We start from the raw sequence: 16,756 nt of genomic DNA, 5'->3' as shown, positions 1-16,756 counted from the left end.
TCGTGTCGTGTGACCCAAGTCAAAAAATAATTTATATATAAAACAGTAGTATTAATTTCAATATAACAATGATGGCCAAACATGCCCCTGCGGGCATTGTATTATTTTCACTTATACACATGCAATACGAATATTCTCAGCAACAAAACAAACTATACACAAAACAAAAACAATTTAATTTAGTTGCTCTTTTTATGAAATGATATACAGAGAATATTTTCAAAAGCCGTTACAAATAAATGGTTGTATAAATACTTTTGATAGATAGATTTATTTGTATTGTCATTTATTCAAGCAATTAATCGCCAAAATTTTATCGATTAACGGTTAATCATTTGAACACTTATAGACGGACATACATACATACATATGTACATAAATACATCAAAATATGCATTAATACATTCTTACATCAATACATACATACATCGATGTATACATTCCCTCTGTTGTTCATTTATAATACAAATAATATGAATAACACAAATAAGTACAAACATATAATTTTTTTCAGTGCAAAGCACACATATTTTCATTTATGTTCTCTTTCATATTTTACACTACACATATGCATTTTAAAAATTCTCTTTCTGGCCACCATTGAATATAATGATTCCAGATAGCGTTTGAATACTTTAAGTAAACATTTTAATGTATTTTGTTACGATAATGAAATACAAATAAAATTTTATAGCTCAAAGTGATCAAAAGTAATCTAGAAACAGGACCTTAACGCGCAAATAGTTTAAAAAATATTGAAAGTTAAGATTTAACTCAAATAAATCTAAATAGGTTAAAAATGCAATGTTCATCAAATGAAAGCCGAAAGGTACAACTTGAAAAATTTTTTAAATGCTTATAACTCCCAAACCAATTAAGAAAGAGACGAAATTTAATATAAAAACATTTTTAATTAGACATATTAGACTTCGTTTAAAAATAATGGAAATGGAAGCCGTTTAGAGTTGTTAACTTATTCCTAAAATAGTATTTTAATGTAAAATATGACAACTTACTTTTTAATTTTATTTATACAATCCTAGAAGATAATTACTTTTTGTATATATTTAATAAACTTCGCCAATTAACAAAACCTTCTTAAATGTTTATTAACAGTTGACTTTTAACACAACACTGTCATATTGCTTTTTATTACTTAAGATTCACAATATATTAATTACACTATATTTCTATGAACATTAAATTCAATAACTCATTTAAGTTTTACAATGAATAATTAAACCTGAACATGATTGGACAAAACACAAAACATCACTGAACTTAGCAAAATTTCTGCATTATTTTTTTCACGTTCACGCTAAAAAATGGAGTATTTATATTTTTTTTGTTTTGGTACTTTTTTTACTATCATCCTGAAGTAACCTAAAAGTATAATTCCAGACGGCGAAAACTAGAAATCAATGTATACATTGATTTCTAGTTTTCAAAAGAGTACAAAAACAAAAAAATATAAATACTCAATTTTTTAGCGTGAACGTGAAAAAAAAAATAAAAATAATAATGCAGAAATGTTTTTGTAAAATGTGTGCTCTCGTCTGACAATCGTCCAGAAGTGACTACAATCCACACTTCCAGATGAATAAAATACAACATTAATGTGAACACTCTTCAAACTGTCTTCCAGAAGTGACATAAATATACAAATCAAGAAGATACAAATTAGGAAACAATGTATTTTGTTATTGTAAAATGTGTGTTCTCTCCAGATGAAAAAAATACAACAGTCATGGTTTTTTGTTTAAACAAAATGGATGCACTCTTCTAACTATCATCCGGTAGTCACTTAAAAGTATATTTGTAGAAGTCGAAAATTCAAAAACAATGTATTTTGATTTTGTAAAATGTGCGTTCTCGTCTGACAATCGTCCAGAAGTGTTTCTGACGTGGCGTCTGGGGTGATGCGCAATAGTTTTGTCTTCTAAATGTTTGGAGGGTAGAGTTAGGTACTGCTGTCAAAAAGTCGGACTACTTGTTATACTTTGTCCTCTCCCGTATATGAAAAAGAAGAAGAATGTACTTAGCTAAATTAATTTGATTATGTTGCCAGATAAAGCACTAAAAATACTTGTATTACAGCGATTTCAATATGTTGCTAGATAAAATACCTAATAACATATAGTAGGAATATAGGCGAAACTGAAGGGGTTGTCAAACAAAATTTGTTATTTTCTTCACACAGACGAGTTCTGAGAGAATAAAACACACTTGAGTGAAATAAACGCACTCACAAAACTTAAAATTTTCTTCGCGAAATTGCGAGGATATTAGCACTTAATAGTTTTTCTTATCACTTAAACTTAATATTTATTATTTTTTGCCACACTTTTATTGTATTTAAAACCCCGAAAATAATTTATATTTTACAAACGAAAAAAAAAAAATATTTTTTATTCTTTGACATTTCATTTTAATTAAAACAGAAAACAGAAAAGTTGTAAATTTTCGTATTGAAAATTAAAAAAGTATTTCAAATACTTTTTCCCTTTTTCCATTAGTGCAGAAAAAAATAACAAAAAGAGTTGTTTATAATATGAAATATCTTCTGAAAAAAATTAATTAACTATTATTTTCATTCACTAGTACACAAAATCCCAGTAATAACATACAAAAAATATCGTATCAGAAATACATTTATTATTTAGTACCTTTTGAACAACTGTGTTTATTTTTGTGCTTCTACTAATACATTCTCACTAGTTAGGTTTTTGACAGGGGACTTAGGTCTTTGACAATCCCTTTCGCCTATATGCTACAATATGCCTAATAATATTGGTAAAAACTCAAAAAAAAAAAAAAAAAAAAATTTGGCAGCACTAATTCATAGCAAGAAAAACTCAATTTTTGTCTGCACACAGTCTGCAATAGAGAATTTTTTGTGTTACTCTCTTTTTGTTGAGTGAAAGATGAGTAGTTTGATAAACTACTTTGTTAAAGTAACGGGGATTTGCAAAATTCTAAAAACAGGGTTGTTATAATGCGCATGTGTTATTATTAATAGAAGTTTTTAAATGAAAATAATAAAAAAATGAATAATTTTTTAACCATTTCTATTTATTTCTTAAAAAATAATTGTAATTTTAAACAAAAACATCATTTTGCTTTGATTTTTTCTAATAAACGTCAGAAAATGTGGTTTGTCGGCAGTCGCTTAATTTTAATTCTTCGCTCGCTCTTTTTTGTGGTTTGTCGACAGCGGTTCCAACTGTAATTAAGCTGTAACAATGAATATTTTTAGAAGGGTAACTAAAGCAACTTTTTTGTGAGTCCGTCTAATGTGTATGTAATTATTTTAATGAGATTCGAACGAGTATGAGATTTTTGCTTGTCTTTAATTAAAATCTTTATATAAAAAATATTCGTAATCGACCAAAATAATCGATTATTGGGTCCAATTAATCGACTTAAAAATGGAAACTAAAATAGTTGATCGAAAAAGTCGAAAATCGATTATTGCCTTTTCATACTATTTACCATAAAGCTTCGATGGGGTGACCCTATTGAGAGCAAGAGTAGGAATGAGCAAGTCTGAGGTTAGTATGATGTAACGTATTCTGAGTGGATACACTGGATTACAGGCACAACTATTCAAAATTGGACGTGCGGATTCAGACGAATGTAGAGCATGTGGAGAGGACAGTGATATAATTCCGAATGCAACATTCCTCACGAACACTGATTAGAATATTATTAGGAATTTCGTCCAGGAAACTGAGTTTCTGAAGAGTGAAAGATAATATATTCAGTTAACACAATGTTTTTTTACCAAAAAAAATTCTTCCATGAAAAGGAGTGCTCAACTGGCCCGATAGTGGCCTACGGATTTGATGTAATATACATACACCTATCAACAAAATTTAAAATCGACATCAAAAACGCTAGTAATAAAACGATTTATAACTATAAACTAGATGTTAAAGTACTAGACATAAAAAAGATATTAATTTACATATTGTAATTTTATTTAATAGGTTTGTTCCAGCTTTGAATATTATTTCATTGGTTTTCAGATTATTGTAGAGAATCATGCATACATTTTTGTAAGATATGAATGAAATATTTATAATACATCAGCAAGAGGAACACCGAAACCGAAAGTTTGCTTAATACTATGCCAGTAGTATCGATACCAGTTAGCCTTCATTACATCACATTCAGACGCTGGAACTCCAGTTTGCCGAAGTTTCATTTGGGTATAGTTTTTCTGAAAAAAGATTAAAGAAATTTTGTTAAATTACATATTTATGTATTAAGTAATAGGGTATTAAAATGATTAATCGCTCGAATAAATGACGTGATGTTATTCCGGAAATAACATTCCTGTCTAACACTGATTGGAAGTTTCTTAGGAATTACGTTCAGGAAACTGAGTTTCTGAACACTGAAAAATGATTCATTCAGTGAACTTTTGTTTTTTTGTTTGTTTTTTCATGATAATGAGCGCACAACAGGCCCGATAGTGGACTAGGTGTATTTCTTCGGATTTGATGTAGTATACATCCTACTATCAACCTAACCTAACCTTACGGAAATTTAAAAATATGGAGTAATTCATGATACAACCAGGTACAATCACTAGGGAGAGTCGTCAATTTTATGTCATTGGAAGAAAAATTATAAAAAAAGTTTGAAATCTAAATTAAAACTCATAAAAATACCATGTAGTGTTTCTTAAATTGCACCCGAAAGCATCATTCCACGCTTCACTATTATGTTTTTGATTTTTGAATGGGTTTTAAGCTGTTTTTATTATAACTTATTTTAAACCTCCATATGTATGTATTTCATAGTTATTGTTGTGTTTGGTAACCCTTCCACCAGATGACAGTTTTATTGTATTTATCATCTACTTTTATATCTATCATTAAATATGTACACACAATATTTCTATTACTTTCGGTGCGAGATCGTTTTGTCGTAATAGTAAAAACTAAAAATCATTTTTCACGAATATTCGATAAATAAAAATTTAAATAAAATTTTGATGAGAAACATATTAACCTCTACTATCTGATTTTTCAAATCCTTTAACTTGTTTCAGAGTTATTAAAAAAATAATAAATGTTCAATAAACATTCAAAGCCATTTTCTAGAAACGACGCACACTGGCCCACGATCACGGGGATTGTCCTCCCAACAACAATGTCCGAAGATTGGTAGATAAGGCGAATATGCACAATATCCCTGTCGTCATATGTGCTGACGCTAACTCGCACCACAGTATCTGGGGTAGCAGCGACACCAACACAAGAGGTGAGCAACTTTTCAATTTCATTATTAGTAGAAATTTGGAAGTAGTAAATAGGGGTTCAGAACCCACTTTCATTGTATCTAACAGAAGAGAGGTACTAGACATTACTCTCGTGAGTGCTAAGCACCGCGAATGTATAACGCATTGGATCGTATCAAATGACTGTTCTTTGTCAGACCATCGATACATAGACTTCATGATTGGTAATATAAAAGGGAATATGAATAGTATTCTAAATAGAAGGAAGACGAACTGGGAAGTTCAACATAAACTGCTTTCCTCGTCTCTAATTTCTCTCCCTACTCTAGAAAGTACTGAGGACATTAACGCAGCAGTTCACACCCTAACGGATGCTTTCCGTATGGCGACTACAACTGCCTGTAAACTTTCCATCAAGAGAGGAAAATCCAAACCCACATGGTGGAACACTGAAATAGCAAACGCTAGAAAAGTATGTCGTAAACTGTTCAATGAGGCAAAAAGGACCAATAACTGGATGCCCTATAAGACCTCAGTGAATCGTTTCAAAAATTTGACTAGAAATGCGAAGCGGAAGGCGTGGAGGGACTTCTGCACGAATGTTGAAGGTTCTTCCGAGACCAATCGACTTCGCAAAATTCTGTCTATTTCATATGTTGTCCCGAGCTATATACAAAAGCCCTGTGGTAACTGGACTATGTCCTGCAGAGAATCCTTGGAAGTTCTGCTGGACACTCATTTTCCGGGCTGTCAACCTCTTAATGAAGAGACTGCAGCCCCGGTTCATTTAGCGTCTGATACTTGCTCTATAGTCATTAATAGAGAGAGAATCCAATGGGCGCTTAACAGTTTTGACCCATACATATCTCCGGGTCCTGATGGTGTTATACCTGCGGATCTTCAAAAGAACAAAGATCTCGTCATTCCATGGCTGCTATCGATCTATAAAGCATGCCTTAGGTTGCTATACATCCCTCATATGTGGATGAGATATAATGTGGTCTTTATTCCTAAAGGATGAAAGACATCACATACGAAACCAAAGGACTACAGACCAATCAGTCTCGCGTCTTTTCTTCTCAAGACTCTTGAGAGGGTCATTGATGTACACCTGAGATTAACTATCCCTACGGAATTGATCTCCAAATCAAAACATGGGACATGTAGAAAGTTCACTAGCGCACAAAGAGTACTCTCTTGTTGCCTTCCTGGACATTGAAGGTGCCTTTAACAATGTCGAACCCTATACCATTATAGACGCACTTGATGGACTAGGGATTGATCAGCAAACTCAGCGGCTTATAATAAAACTTCTGAGTAATAGGGTCATAAGTGCAACGATGGGCGGAGTCAATGTCTCAAGACTTGCTAGTCGTGGCACACCAAAGGGGGGAGTCCTATCTCCCCTACTCTGGAATGTGGCTATAAAAGGAAAATTAAGACTGTCGCCTTTGCTGATGATGTCGCGGTAGTGGTAACTGGTAAATTCCTAGATACTATATCAAATTGCCTGGAATCTGCTCTTAACTTGCTTAGCAAGTGGAGTGTTTCCTGTGGCCTCAGTGTAAATCCACTGAAAACTGAACTTGTTCTTTTTACAAGGAAGTATAAGATTGAAAATTTCATGCCTCCAAAGTTAAATGGAATAAGGCTCAATCTCACTGATCATGCGAAATACCTTGGAGTAATCTTTGACAGTAAACTATCCTGGAATATGAATATCCAAAACAGGATAAATAAGGCTAATATAGCTATTTACACCTGCAAGAGGGCAGTTGGTTCAAACTGGGGTGTCAACCCTAAAGGTATCAACTGGATCTTCAAAGCAGTTGTTAAGCCCATATTATTTTATGTTGTTATTGTTTGGTGGCAGGCATTGGAAATCGATTCTCATTGTGCAGCCATCGAACGTACCTTACGAAATATTGCAATCCTAATCACGGGAGCAATGAGGACGACGCCAACGAAGGCCCTGCTAACCATAATGAATTGGTTACCAGCTGACCTGATGGCGATTTAACTAGCCCTTAATTCTGCAATCAGACTAAACGCGTGTGGTTCGTGGTCCGGTAGTAGAGGTATAGGGCACTCACGAATAATTAAACACTTCGAATCTTTGCATCTTAATGTAGACTATTGCGTTGCGAAACCTCACTTCGACAGACGCTTTCACATCCGAATTCCAAATAGGAATTCACCACACGAGTCACACTCAACTGATGGTGTAACGAATGTTTTCACTGATGGCTCCAAGAGGAGTGGAAGAGTGGGTGGTGGCTTTTACATTGAAAGATTTGGAATCAAATCCTCTTTTAGGCTACCTAATTATTATAGTATTTTACAGGCAGAGATATCTGCTATTAAGCGAGTCGCAAACTGGCAGCAAAGCTGCGATTAAAAATCTAGCGGGTGTCTTTACGCCATCTAGGTTAACCGAAGAATGCCGGGTATCTTTGAACGAGATAGCGAGACATTCTAGGATAACGCTAATATGGGTCCCTGGACATACTAATTGTCAGGGAAACTGTATAGCTGACGAACTTGCCAGAAATGGTGCGATAAGAGGGGAAGATGAAATCGACGCATTTACTGGTATCTCTCTTACTAACTATAAGCTACTGGTTAAGATTGAACTATATGAAATGGCTCAAATCAGATGGTTCAGTGAAACCACCTGTCTCAATTCGAGGTCAATTTGGCCTCTATATGACGCTCCCAGGTCAAGCTTGCTATTAAGCTTTCGCAGGGAACAGATAAGAATGCTGGTATCAGCCATAACGGGACACTGTACTATTGGCAATTATGCCAGAAGAATGGGTCTCGAATATAACGATTACTGTAGGAGTTGTAATAATGAGGAAGAAGAGGAAACAATACCTCACCTTCTCTGCTATTGCCCATCTTTCAATGAAAGCAGAGAACAATCTTGTCTGGATGAGCTATCTGGGATATGTCTGAAAAATATCCTAAACTTTGTGAATCAAACCGGTTGGTTTAAATCTGGAAGTAGAGAGTAATAATCAAGTGTACTCCTACGACCACTAGTGTAACACAACGGGACCGCAATTAGGTAGACCCATGTGAGCCACTCATCCTTGATTGAATAGCTGCCCTTCTTACCTAAACCTAAACTAGGACAAATAGACAAATGTATAGTTTAAATTCACAATCTTCCACAAGTAAGTCCGCCAGTATTGTTATTGAATTTAGACACATATCAAAAACAAAAAAGCAAAGAGTATAAGAACTCGCAGACAACATGTAAAAAAACATTATTTTTAGCTACGGAAATGATCAGAAGAGATGGTAGCGAGCATAGAAAAATAAATAGAACTGAGAATAAGAAATATTACTCTCTCACATGTACAGGTTCTGTGTGAATTTAATACAATTGTATGAGTATTTTTATTTTTGTTTACATAAAATAACAAAAATATGAAAGCACAAAATGTATCCGAATACATCATACCCTACCACATTGCGAGTAAGTAGCAATAACTTATTTAGTATTTTTTAATGTAGAAGTTATATTCAAGAGATTGATGTTTGCTTAATTAATGAATGTACTACTCATTATAACAATATATAGTCAAAATTTCGTATATATAAAATTTGTTGAGTCGAATTTTATAAATACCCTATTCTTGTATAGTATGTACCGCTTACAAAAAAGTTCAATAGGCTAATTTATGGACAAAATGTGTGGTGTAGGGTGTATTTTGACTGCATTTGGGCTGCGTTGAAATTGACAATAATCGTTCATATCAAGCGTTAATTTTAGCATTAGCACAATTCCTTTGGCAAAATAGCCCCTGCTGCTGCAATAAACACTGCTAAAAGTTATGTTGTTCCTATAAAATTATTGAAAACATTTTCAGAAAAAAACTAATTTTTCAATCGTTTTTATTTTTTTAATATAATTTTCAAGTGTCAATATTGACTCAACCCAGCAAACACAAAGAGTTTATTTAAAATTAAGAATAATTTTTAATGAAGATCTTTCTTACATTTGTCAACTGATATTGAATAAAAATGGCTAATTCAAAACATTATTTCATAAAATATCGAAATATAATATCAAACAAAAATATAAAAACTTTTTAAACGAAAGAGTTTGTGTTTGTTGGGTTACATAATTTTCAACTAATACATTCTCACAACTTAGGTTTTTGACAGCAGACTTAGGTTTTGTCATACTCAGTTTCAGTTCTATGTATACCTTTTCTATGGTAGCGAGACTCCGCAATTATTTTGAACGAATTATCAGAAGTTTAAATTTTATCAATGTTCCAAGTTCATATTTTTAAGTTTTTTTTTTTTTTTTTTCAAAAAGCATTTACTTTGGTATGGTATATTTTAATTTTTGTTAATATTACAGATTTATAAGAATAATGTAATAAAAAAAACTTTCAAAATATGAATGATAAAATCTGAAACACAATTATGTAATATACAAAAAATGCGTTATTGAATTTCATCAAAATCGAAGAGGATAAAGTAAGAAACCTGTCCGAAAATTTTTAAAGTGTCCATATATATTAACTAGTTATATTTCCTTTATACTACTTTTGCTTAATATGAAATGTAATTGATATAATCATGCCTGTGGTTCTTCTACATAGCGCCCAGCACCGCCTTGTTAATCCTTTCCTCTATGTGGTGCCTCCATCTTAATTTCTGGTCAAGTATTACACCTAAGTATGTATTTAACTCTGTATGTCACCGGCATATAGTGGGAATATACGCGAAACTGAAGGAGTTGTCAAACAAAATTAGTTATTCTCTTCACACAGACGAGTTCTGAGAGAATTAAACACACTTCAGAGAACTATACGTACCCACAAAACTTCAAATTTTCTTCGCGAAATTGCGAGGATATTAGCACTTAATAGTTATTCTTATCACTTAAACTTAATAATAAAAAAAATATTTTTTATTCTTTGACATTTCATTTTAATTAAAACTGAAAAAAGAAAAGTTTTAAATTTTCGTATTGAAAATAAACAAGTAAGAAAGTATAGTCGGGCGTGGCCGACCATATGATACCCTACACCAGTTATGAATATTAAATGTGATTTATTTTTCATAAAAAAGCATTTATCTTCAATATTCCCTTGTTCCGATACATTTAAGCAATTTATGGATGAAAAACTAATTTTCTGAAAGAGGTTTTATATGGGGGCTAGGGGCAAATATGGACCAAGCCCGATAACATTTTGTGAATATATTTATATTTACATAATATTTACATAATAATTTACATAATACATTCCTTCGCCAAGGGTAACTATCTTGTCGTGATGCGAGGGCTTAAGTACACATCGTGACTAGAGCTTACTGTGACTAATGCTTCGGTATCCAGCCACAGGAAGTTATGGTTTCAAAGAAGTGTATAACTAAAGGTTACTCATCTTGTCAAGATAGTGAGTGTGGTATGTGTCTGTCAATCCTACTTCCTTCTATCATGACATAGATGATACGCTATGTTATTCGATTTGGCTCTTTGAGCAGTAAGGGCTTTACCGTTAGACATAGCGTTATATAGGCACTTTTAAGGTCAAGGTGAGTAGTAGCAGTGCCGAGGGCCTGGATGGCTAGCCAGTGCATAAAGAGGCTAGTTGCTAACAGCTCCCCTCAGCGTCATGGTAAAGCGCTGTTGTAACGTAGTTGCCTAGTCCACGTACGCCGTCACTGCGTGGATCGTCCGTCTGTACGTGCATACTCGTGGGATTCAAAATAGAAGAACCAAATATAAAAACAAAAAAGGATGAGAGTAGGGACACGACGGAAGGGGTGGTCGACCTGTTAGGGAGAGACAATCCGGACGTCACGGTCAACGAGGATAATGGGGAGTTGGACAGTACATGGGAGGACGGTGACGTTACCCTTACTGACCTCCATGCCAGAATTGTTGAGCATGAAGGACAGGTACTGACCGACTTAGACGTGGAGGGTCTTCTGGAGGTGTCAAGTGACTCCTTTGGTGAAACGAGTGCCACACAGAAGCTGGGGAATTTATCTCTGTCTGACGAAGAGCTTACTGACAGTCAGACTGTTAAGATAACATCCCCTGCTAAAGAGGCCAAGAGGATCCAAAGGGGAAATTTGGGAGAAGACCGTCCACAGGTCGTTCGGCAAGTAGCCGTGGAGGAGAAGCCAAGTGCCCCTCCACGAGATATTAATTATACAGGCCGAACGAAGGAGGAGAAGGCTAGGAACGGGACTTTGAGGTCTCTCGCCTTTCTGTCTAAGAAGGCAAAGGCTGATTCTTCAAAGTTCTCGTCAAGGGAGAGGCTCCTGCTCAGAAGGCACCGACAAAGCATCGCTAAATTCGAGAGAATATACGGCCCCGTTGGTGACGTTCTGGGTTGGTCCACTCCCTGGAGACAACAGGTGGATGCTGCAATCAACCCGACTAACACTCAAAAGAGTGATGGGTCGATAGCAACATCAACCTGCAGTCTGCGAAAGGCAAAGAGGGTGGTATCCCGGAAACCAATGCGCTCATGTCTTCGGAGCGAGCTGCGGAGGTCAAGGTCTACCACCCAAAAACCCTAGCAAGGTGGACACGACACCAGGTAAGGTAAAGAGGACCGGTAAACTTCCGGCCCGGTCTCCTACTGACCTCCGCAAGAACGTCAGTAAGGGAAAGGGCTCCGGTAGTGACCGACCCTCCAAACCAGTGGTGTCAAAGTCACCTAGCACAAAGATGAGGTCTGGTCCATCCCCGGCTGGCGCTCCTAAAGGTCCCCGTAAGGAGACAATTAAGAGAGCCAGATCTGGTGATGATCAACCCTCTTCATCCAGTAAGAAGGTGAAGAATTCAACCAGCCTATATGTATGCCTTCAAGTGGCAGTCATTGATCGGAATGATCTAGATGGGAGGATCAGTACCGATTTCTGGCAATCAATTGAAGGTAGGCTGATTGATGAAATCGCCATCTTTGAGGGTGAGTCGGAGGATGTATCCTCCAATGGTGCAGACTGGGTTAAGGGCGTGAAGGTTGTCAATTGCGGAAACAAGAACTCCTTGGAATTCTTAAAATCGGCAATTGGCAAATGTAGCGACATTAACCCAGCAGCAAAGCTTGAGGTGATACAAGCTTCCGAACTGCCACTACGGTCAATAGTAACAGTGTGGATTCCACCACCCGTAAGAACGGTGCAAACCATACTGGCAGTATTGGCCAAACAGAATGGTAGACTTCTTACAGACCAATGGAGACATGTGAACTCACTGGTTTGTAAGGAGAATACTGGCAAGGACTTTCGATTCGCAGTGGATCGTAAGTCCTTAGAAGTCCTGGATGAGATTGGGGGGTTGCTAAATTTGGTCTTGGCACTGTCAGGTTCCGGTACCCGAAACATGACAGAACCAACGAAGTTGCTAGTGGTGCAGATAAACCTGCATCACTGTGAAGCAGCTTCAGCCGATTTAGTAACCTTCCTCATCGATTCACAGACGGACGTGGCCCTTATCCAAGAACCTTGGATTAACAACAATAAGGTTCTTGGTTTAAGGGTCAAAGGTTACACCTTATTTGTCCCGTCTTCCGAGGACAAGGTAAGGACTTGTATCCTGGCAAAGAATGAATTAGGTTTTCTCATTTCTCATTCTTTTAGGAGCGGTGACATAACCGTAATAAACAGAGAAGCCAAAGGTAGGCGTACGCTCACACTGGCTTCGGTGTATATGCCGTACGAGGCGACTGACCCACCCGGCTGTGAGGTGCGTGAGCTGACGGCATATGCGAAAAGAAAAAGTGCGATCCTTGTGATGGGCTGTGATTCTAATGCTCATCATTGCCAATGGGGCAGCAAGGATATCAACAAAAGAGGTGAGTTAATATTTGACTTTATAACTGATAATAATCTCATCATCTGTAACAAGGGCGATACGCCGACGATCAGGAACAAGGATAGGGAGGCAGTTATAGATTTAACTTTAATTAACCGTTTAGAAGATCTCGTTAGGGATTGGAAGGTTGCAACGGACTGTTCATTCTCGGACCATAGTCGCATTACCTTCACACTGGATTTTGTCTTGGCTAGGAGTCCACCTTTTAGGGATCCTAGGAAAACAAATTGGGGAACCTTTAATGATAGGGTAGAGTGTGTATTGGCACAACGGGCCTTGTGCGATTTGTTGCCAACTGATTTAGAGGGGGTTGTGAACGAGTTCACAGACCTACTTAAGGGAAGCTATGAGCTATCTTGTCCGGTTACTTTCCCGGGCAAAAGAGAGCAACCTAAGTGGTGGACCAAGGAACTTAGACTTCAAAGGTCGACTGTTAGGAAATTGTTCAATAGGGCCAAGCTTACAGGTCGAGCAATTGACTGGAACAACTATAAAATGTGTTTCAAGAAGTATAAGGCTGATCTCAAAAGGGCTAAAAGGATTTCATGGTCCCAGTACTGTGAATCCATAGACAATGTCAACGAGTTATCAAGATTCCGACGGATATTATCTAAGGACCCAAGGGTCATAGGGTATATCCAAAGGAGTGATAACTCATGGACTGAGTCTAGCTCTGAGAACCTAGCTCTGCTAATGGAAACGCATTTTCCGGGTTGTCTTGCAACTGAAGATGTGGTTGACGACCAAAGGGACTTCGAGTCTGTGGCGCCAAGTAGCACCTACAGTTGCATAGAGGAGATAGTCACTAGGGAAAAACTAGTATGGGCGGTTAATTCATTCGACCCCTTCAAGTCACCGGGGCCGGATGGTATATTTCCAGCTCTACTAAAGAACTTGCCTCAGGACGCTATATCTCTTCTGATGAAGATTTTTAAGAGATGCCTTGGTAGTAGGTATTTACCAAAGAGGTGGAGGGAGGTTAGGGTTATTTTCATACCCAAGGCCGGTAAGGTAAGCCACTCAAAGCCAAAGGATTTTAGACCTATCAGCCTGTCTTCTTTTCTTTTGAAGACACTTGAGAGACTGATAGATCTACATCTAAGGAACAATATTGATACTCGCCTCATTAGTGGCGCTCAACATGCCTACCTTAAGGGTAAATCTGTTGAGAGTGCACTGCATGAGGTGGTAAGTTGTGTTGAGTACGGCTTGAAGAATAAGTATTATACTCTGGCTGCGTTTTTGGACATTGAGGGAGCCTTCAATAATATAAGGATTGAGGCTATTAGAGATTCGCTTATAGGGCTCGGAGTTCAGGACTTCCTGGTGAGTTGGATAGTCTGTATGCTTAGCAGTAGAATTATTAACTCGACCCTAGGGGATCATTGCATTAGGAGAAGGGTTACCAGGGGGACACCACAGGGAGGTGTTTTATCTCCTCTTCTGTGGCTACTAGCGGTTAACGGTATCCTAAGGCTATTTGAATCTAAGGGTAGGAAGATAGTTGCCTATGCGGACGACGTGGTGATACTGGTCAAAGGAAAATTTCTATCCACGATCAGTGACATCATGGAGACTGCATTAGGTGAACTCTCGCTATGGGCGAAAGATAAGGGACTGGGTGTTAATCCTTGTAAAACGGAACTGGTACTATTTACCAGAAGGTATAAGGTAGACAATTTCAGATTGCCAAAGTTAGATGGCGTCGAATTAGGTTTATCTAGAGGAGCTAAGTATTTAGGGATCTTCCTTGATAGCAAGCTGTCATGGAAGGAAAATACTCAGGAAAGAATGAAAAAGGGTCTCAATGCCTACTACACATGCAAGAATTCCATAGGGAAGAATTGGGGTCTGCAACCAGATATGGTAAATTGGATTTACACATCGGTTGTCAGGCCTATTCTAACTTACAATAGAAAAATTTTGTACGAAGTAGGTCTGCTTGATCAGGGTAATTCCCTTCACGGAATTACGGATTATGATATTACGACTCTAGACTTCGGGGAAACACCTATGATAGAATTTCCAACTAGGGATGATTGGCTTGTATCCGATAGACTGTTTGGAGGGTGTGCAGTTTTCACTGACGGGTCCAAGATGGATACCGGCACGGGTGCCGGTGTCTATATCGCTGATATCAACATAAAACGGTCATTCAGACTCCCTGACGAATGTAGTGTCTTCCAAGCAGAGATCCTAGCGATCTGGAAAGCGACGGAACTGATTCGGAATCATATCGATCCGGGGTCGGTTGTGACAATTTATGTTGATAGTCAAGCTGCTCTTAGAGCATTGGATTGTCACACGGTACACTCGCACCTAGTTGTAGATTGCAGAAATGCCCTTAGGGACATTATGAGACTGTTTGTCATTAGATTGTGTTGGGTGCCAGGGCACTGTAATGTGCATGGTAATGAGGTTGCGGACGAACTAGCTAGATTAGGTTCGAACCTTGATATAGATGACAGGGAAAGGATGGTTAAACCACCCATTTGTCACTATAATAGGTTGATATTCGAAAGAATACGTGATATCATTAACCAGTCCTGGAATAGTAGATTGGATTGCAAAATATCAAAGGCCCTGTGGCCAAAACTTGATATGGGTTCTACCAAAATACTTATAGGACTGGACAGACGCAGTCTAAGGGTTCTGATAGGGATTCTAACTGGACACTGCTCAGTTAGAACCTTTGTTAGTAAGTGGGACAGTAGTGTACCGGACTATTGCAGGTTATGCGAGGATGAGGAGGAAGTAGAGACGATCGAGCATATTATTTGCCAGTGTCCTAGGATACAGAACCTCAGGTTGAAATGGCTAGGGAATAGGTTCCATGGCGAACTGGGGGAAATTGCGGGACTTAACCCTCGCAGTCTACTAGGTTTTGTCAAGGGAATTAGTCACTTCTTTAACTGGGCTTTATAGGGGGACATGGATTTTCTTTATTATATATATATATATATATATTTGTTATATCTGTTATTTAATTATCTATTAATATGACCTCTTTACCATTTTCTTTCATTCTTGTGTTGTGGTAGCGTTTTTGGCTTCTCTGTTTTTGAATCTCCACTCTCTACCTATTTTCTTTTCTATTTTCTTTCATTCTTGTGTTGTGGAAGTGTTTTGGCTTCTCTGTTTTGAATCTTCACTTCTTGAAGGGAATCACAATGGACCTTATGGTCTCCGAGTGGATATACACCGTTTTTACGGTGTATAACCCTTCTTAACCTAACCTAACCTACATAATACATTCAAGTTATTTTCTGAAGGGGACTTTGTATGGGAGCTAGGGTCAAATGGGGCCCGATCTTTATGAAATTTGGCAGGGTCATCAAGACTTCTATAAAACTTAGTTGTGCCGTATTTTATCGATATATCTGTATATTTAACATAATTATGAGCTCAGAAGCCCTTTTCGGGGGGTTCTGTTCTATGGGGGCTAGGACGAATATTTTTGTATGTTACAAACATCAGCACAAATCCAATATACCCACCCCACTAAAGTGGTGTAGGGTATAAAAATTTACATACATTTTTCTTTTTCCATTAGTGCAGAAAAAAGTAACAAAAGACGTCTTTATAATATTTTTTAAGATGAAAAAAAAATTAATTAACTAATATTTTCATTACCTTGTATATGAAATCCC

General features: G+C 37.0%; 1 protein-coding gene across 1 annotated transcript in view; it reads right to left on the bottom strand.

The window, feature by feature from the left end:
- Positions 1–3,958: 3,958 nt before the first annotated feature.
- The window catches only part of LOC119603183 (activator of 90 kDa heat shock protein ATPase homolog 1), a 66,166-nt gene continuing 53,368 nt past the window's right edge, over positions 3,959–16,756 (bottom strand). The window contains exon 4 of the mRNA XM_037955136.1: positions 3,959–4,222. Coding sequence (XP_037811064.1) covers positions 4,079–4,222 — 144 coding nt within the window. The 3' untranslated portion in view covers positions 3,959–4,078. The remainder of the gene's footprint in view (positions 4,223–16,756) is intronic.

The sequence above is a fragment of the Lucilia sericata genome, unplaced genomic scaffold (genome assembly GCF_015586225.1).
Source record: "Lucilia sericata isolate MDLA Ls3-8-SP2 unplaced genomic scaffold, ASM1558622v1 Contig000279F_arrow, whole genome shotgun sequence".
Classification (NCBI taxonomy): domain Eukaryota; kingdom Metazoa; phylum Arthropoda; class Insecta; order Diptera; family Calliphoridae; genus Lucilia; species Lucilia sericata.
This window is presented reverse-complemented; position numbering and strand designations above follow the sequence as displayed.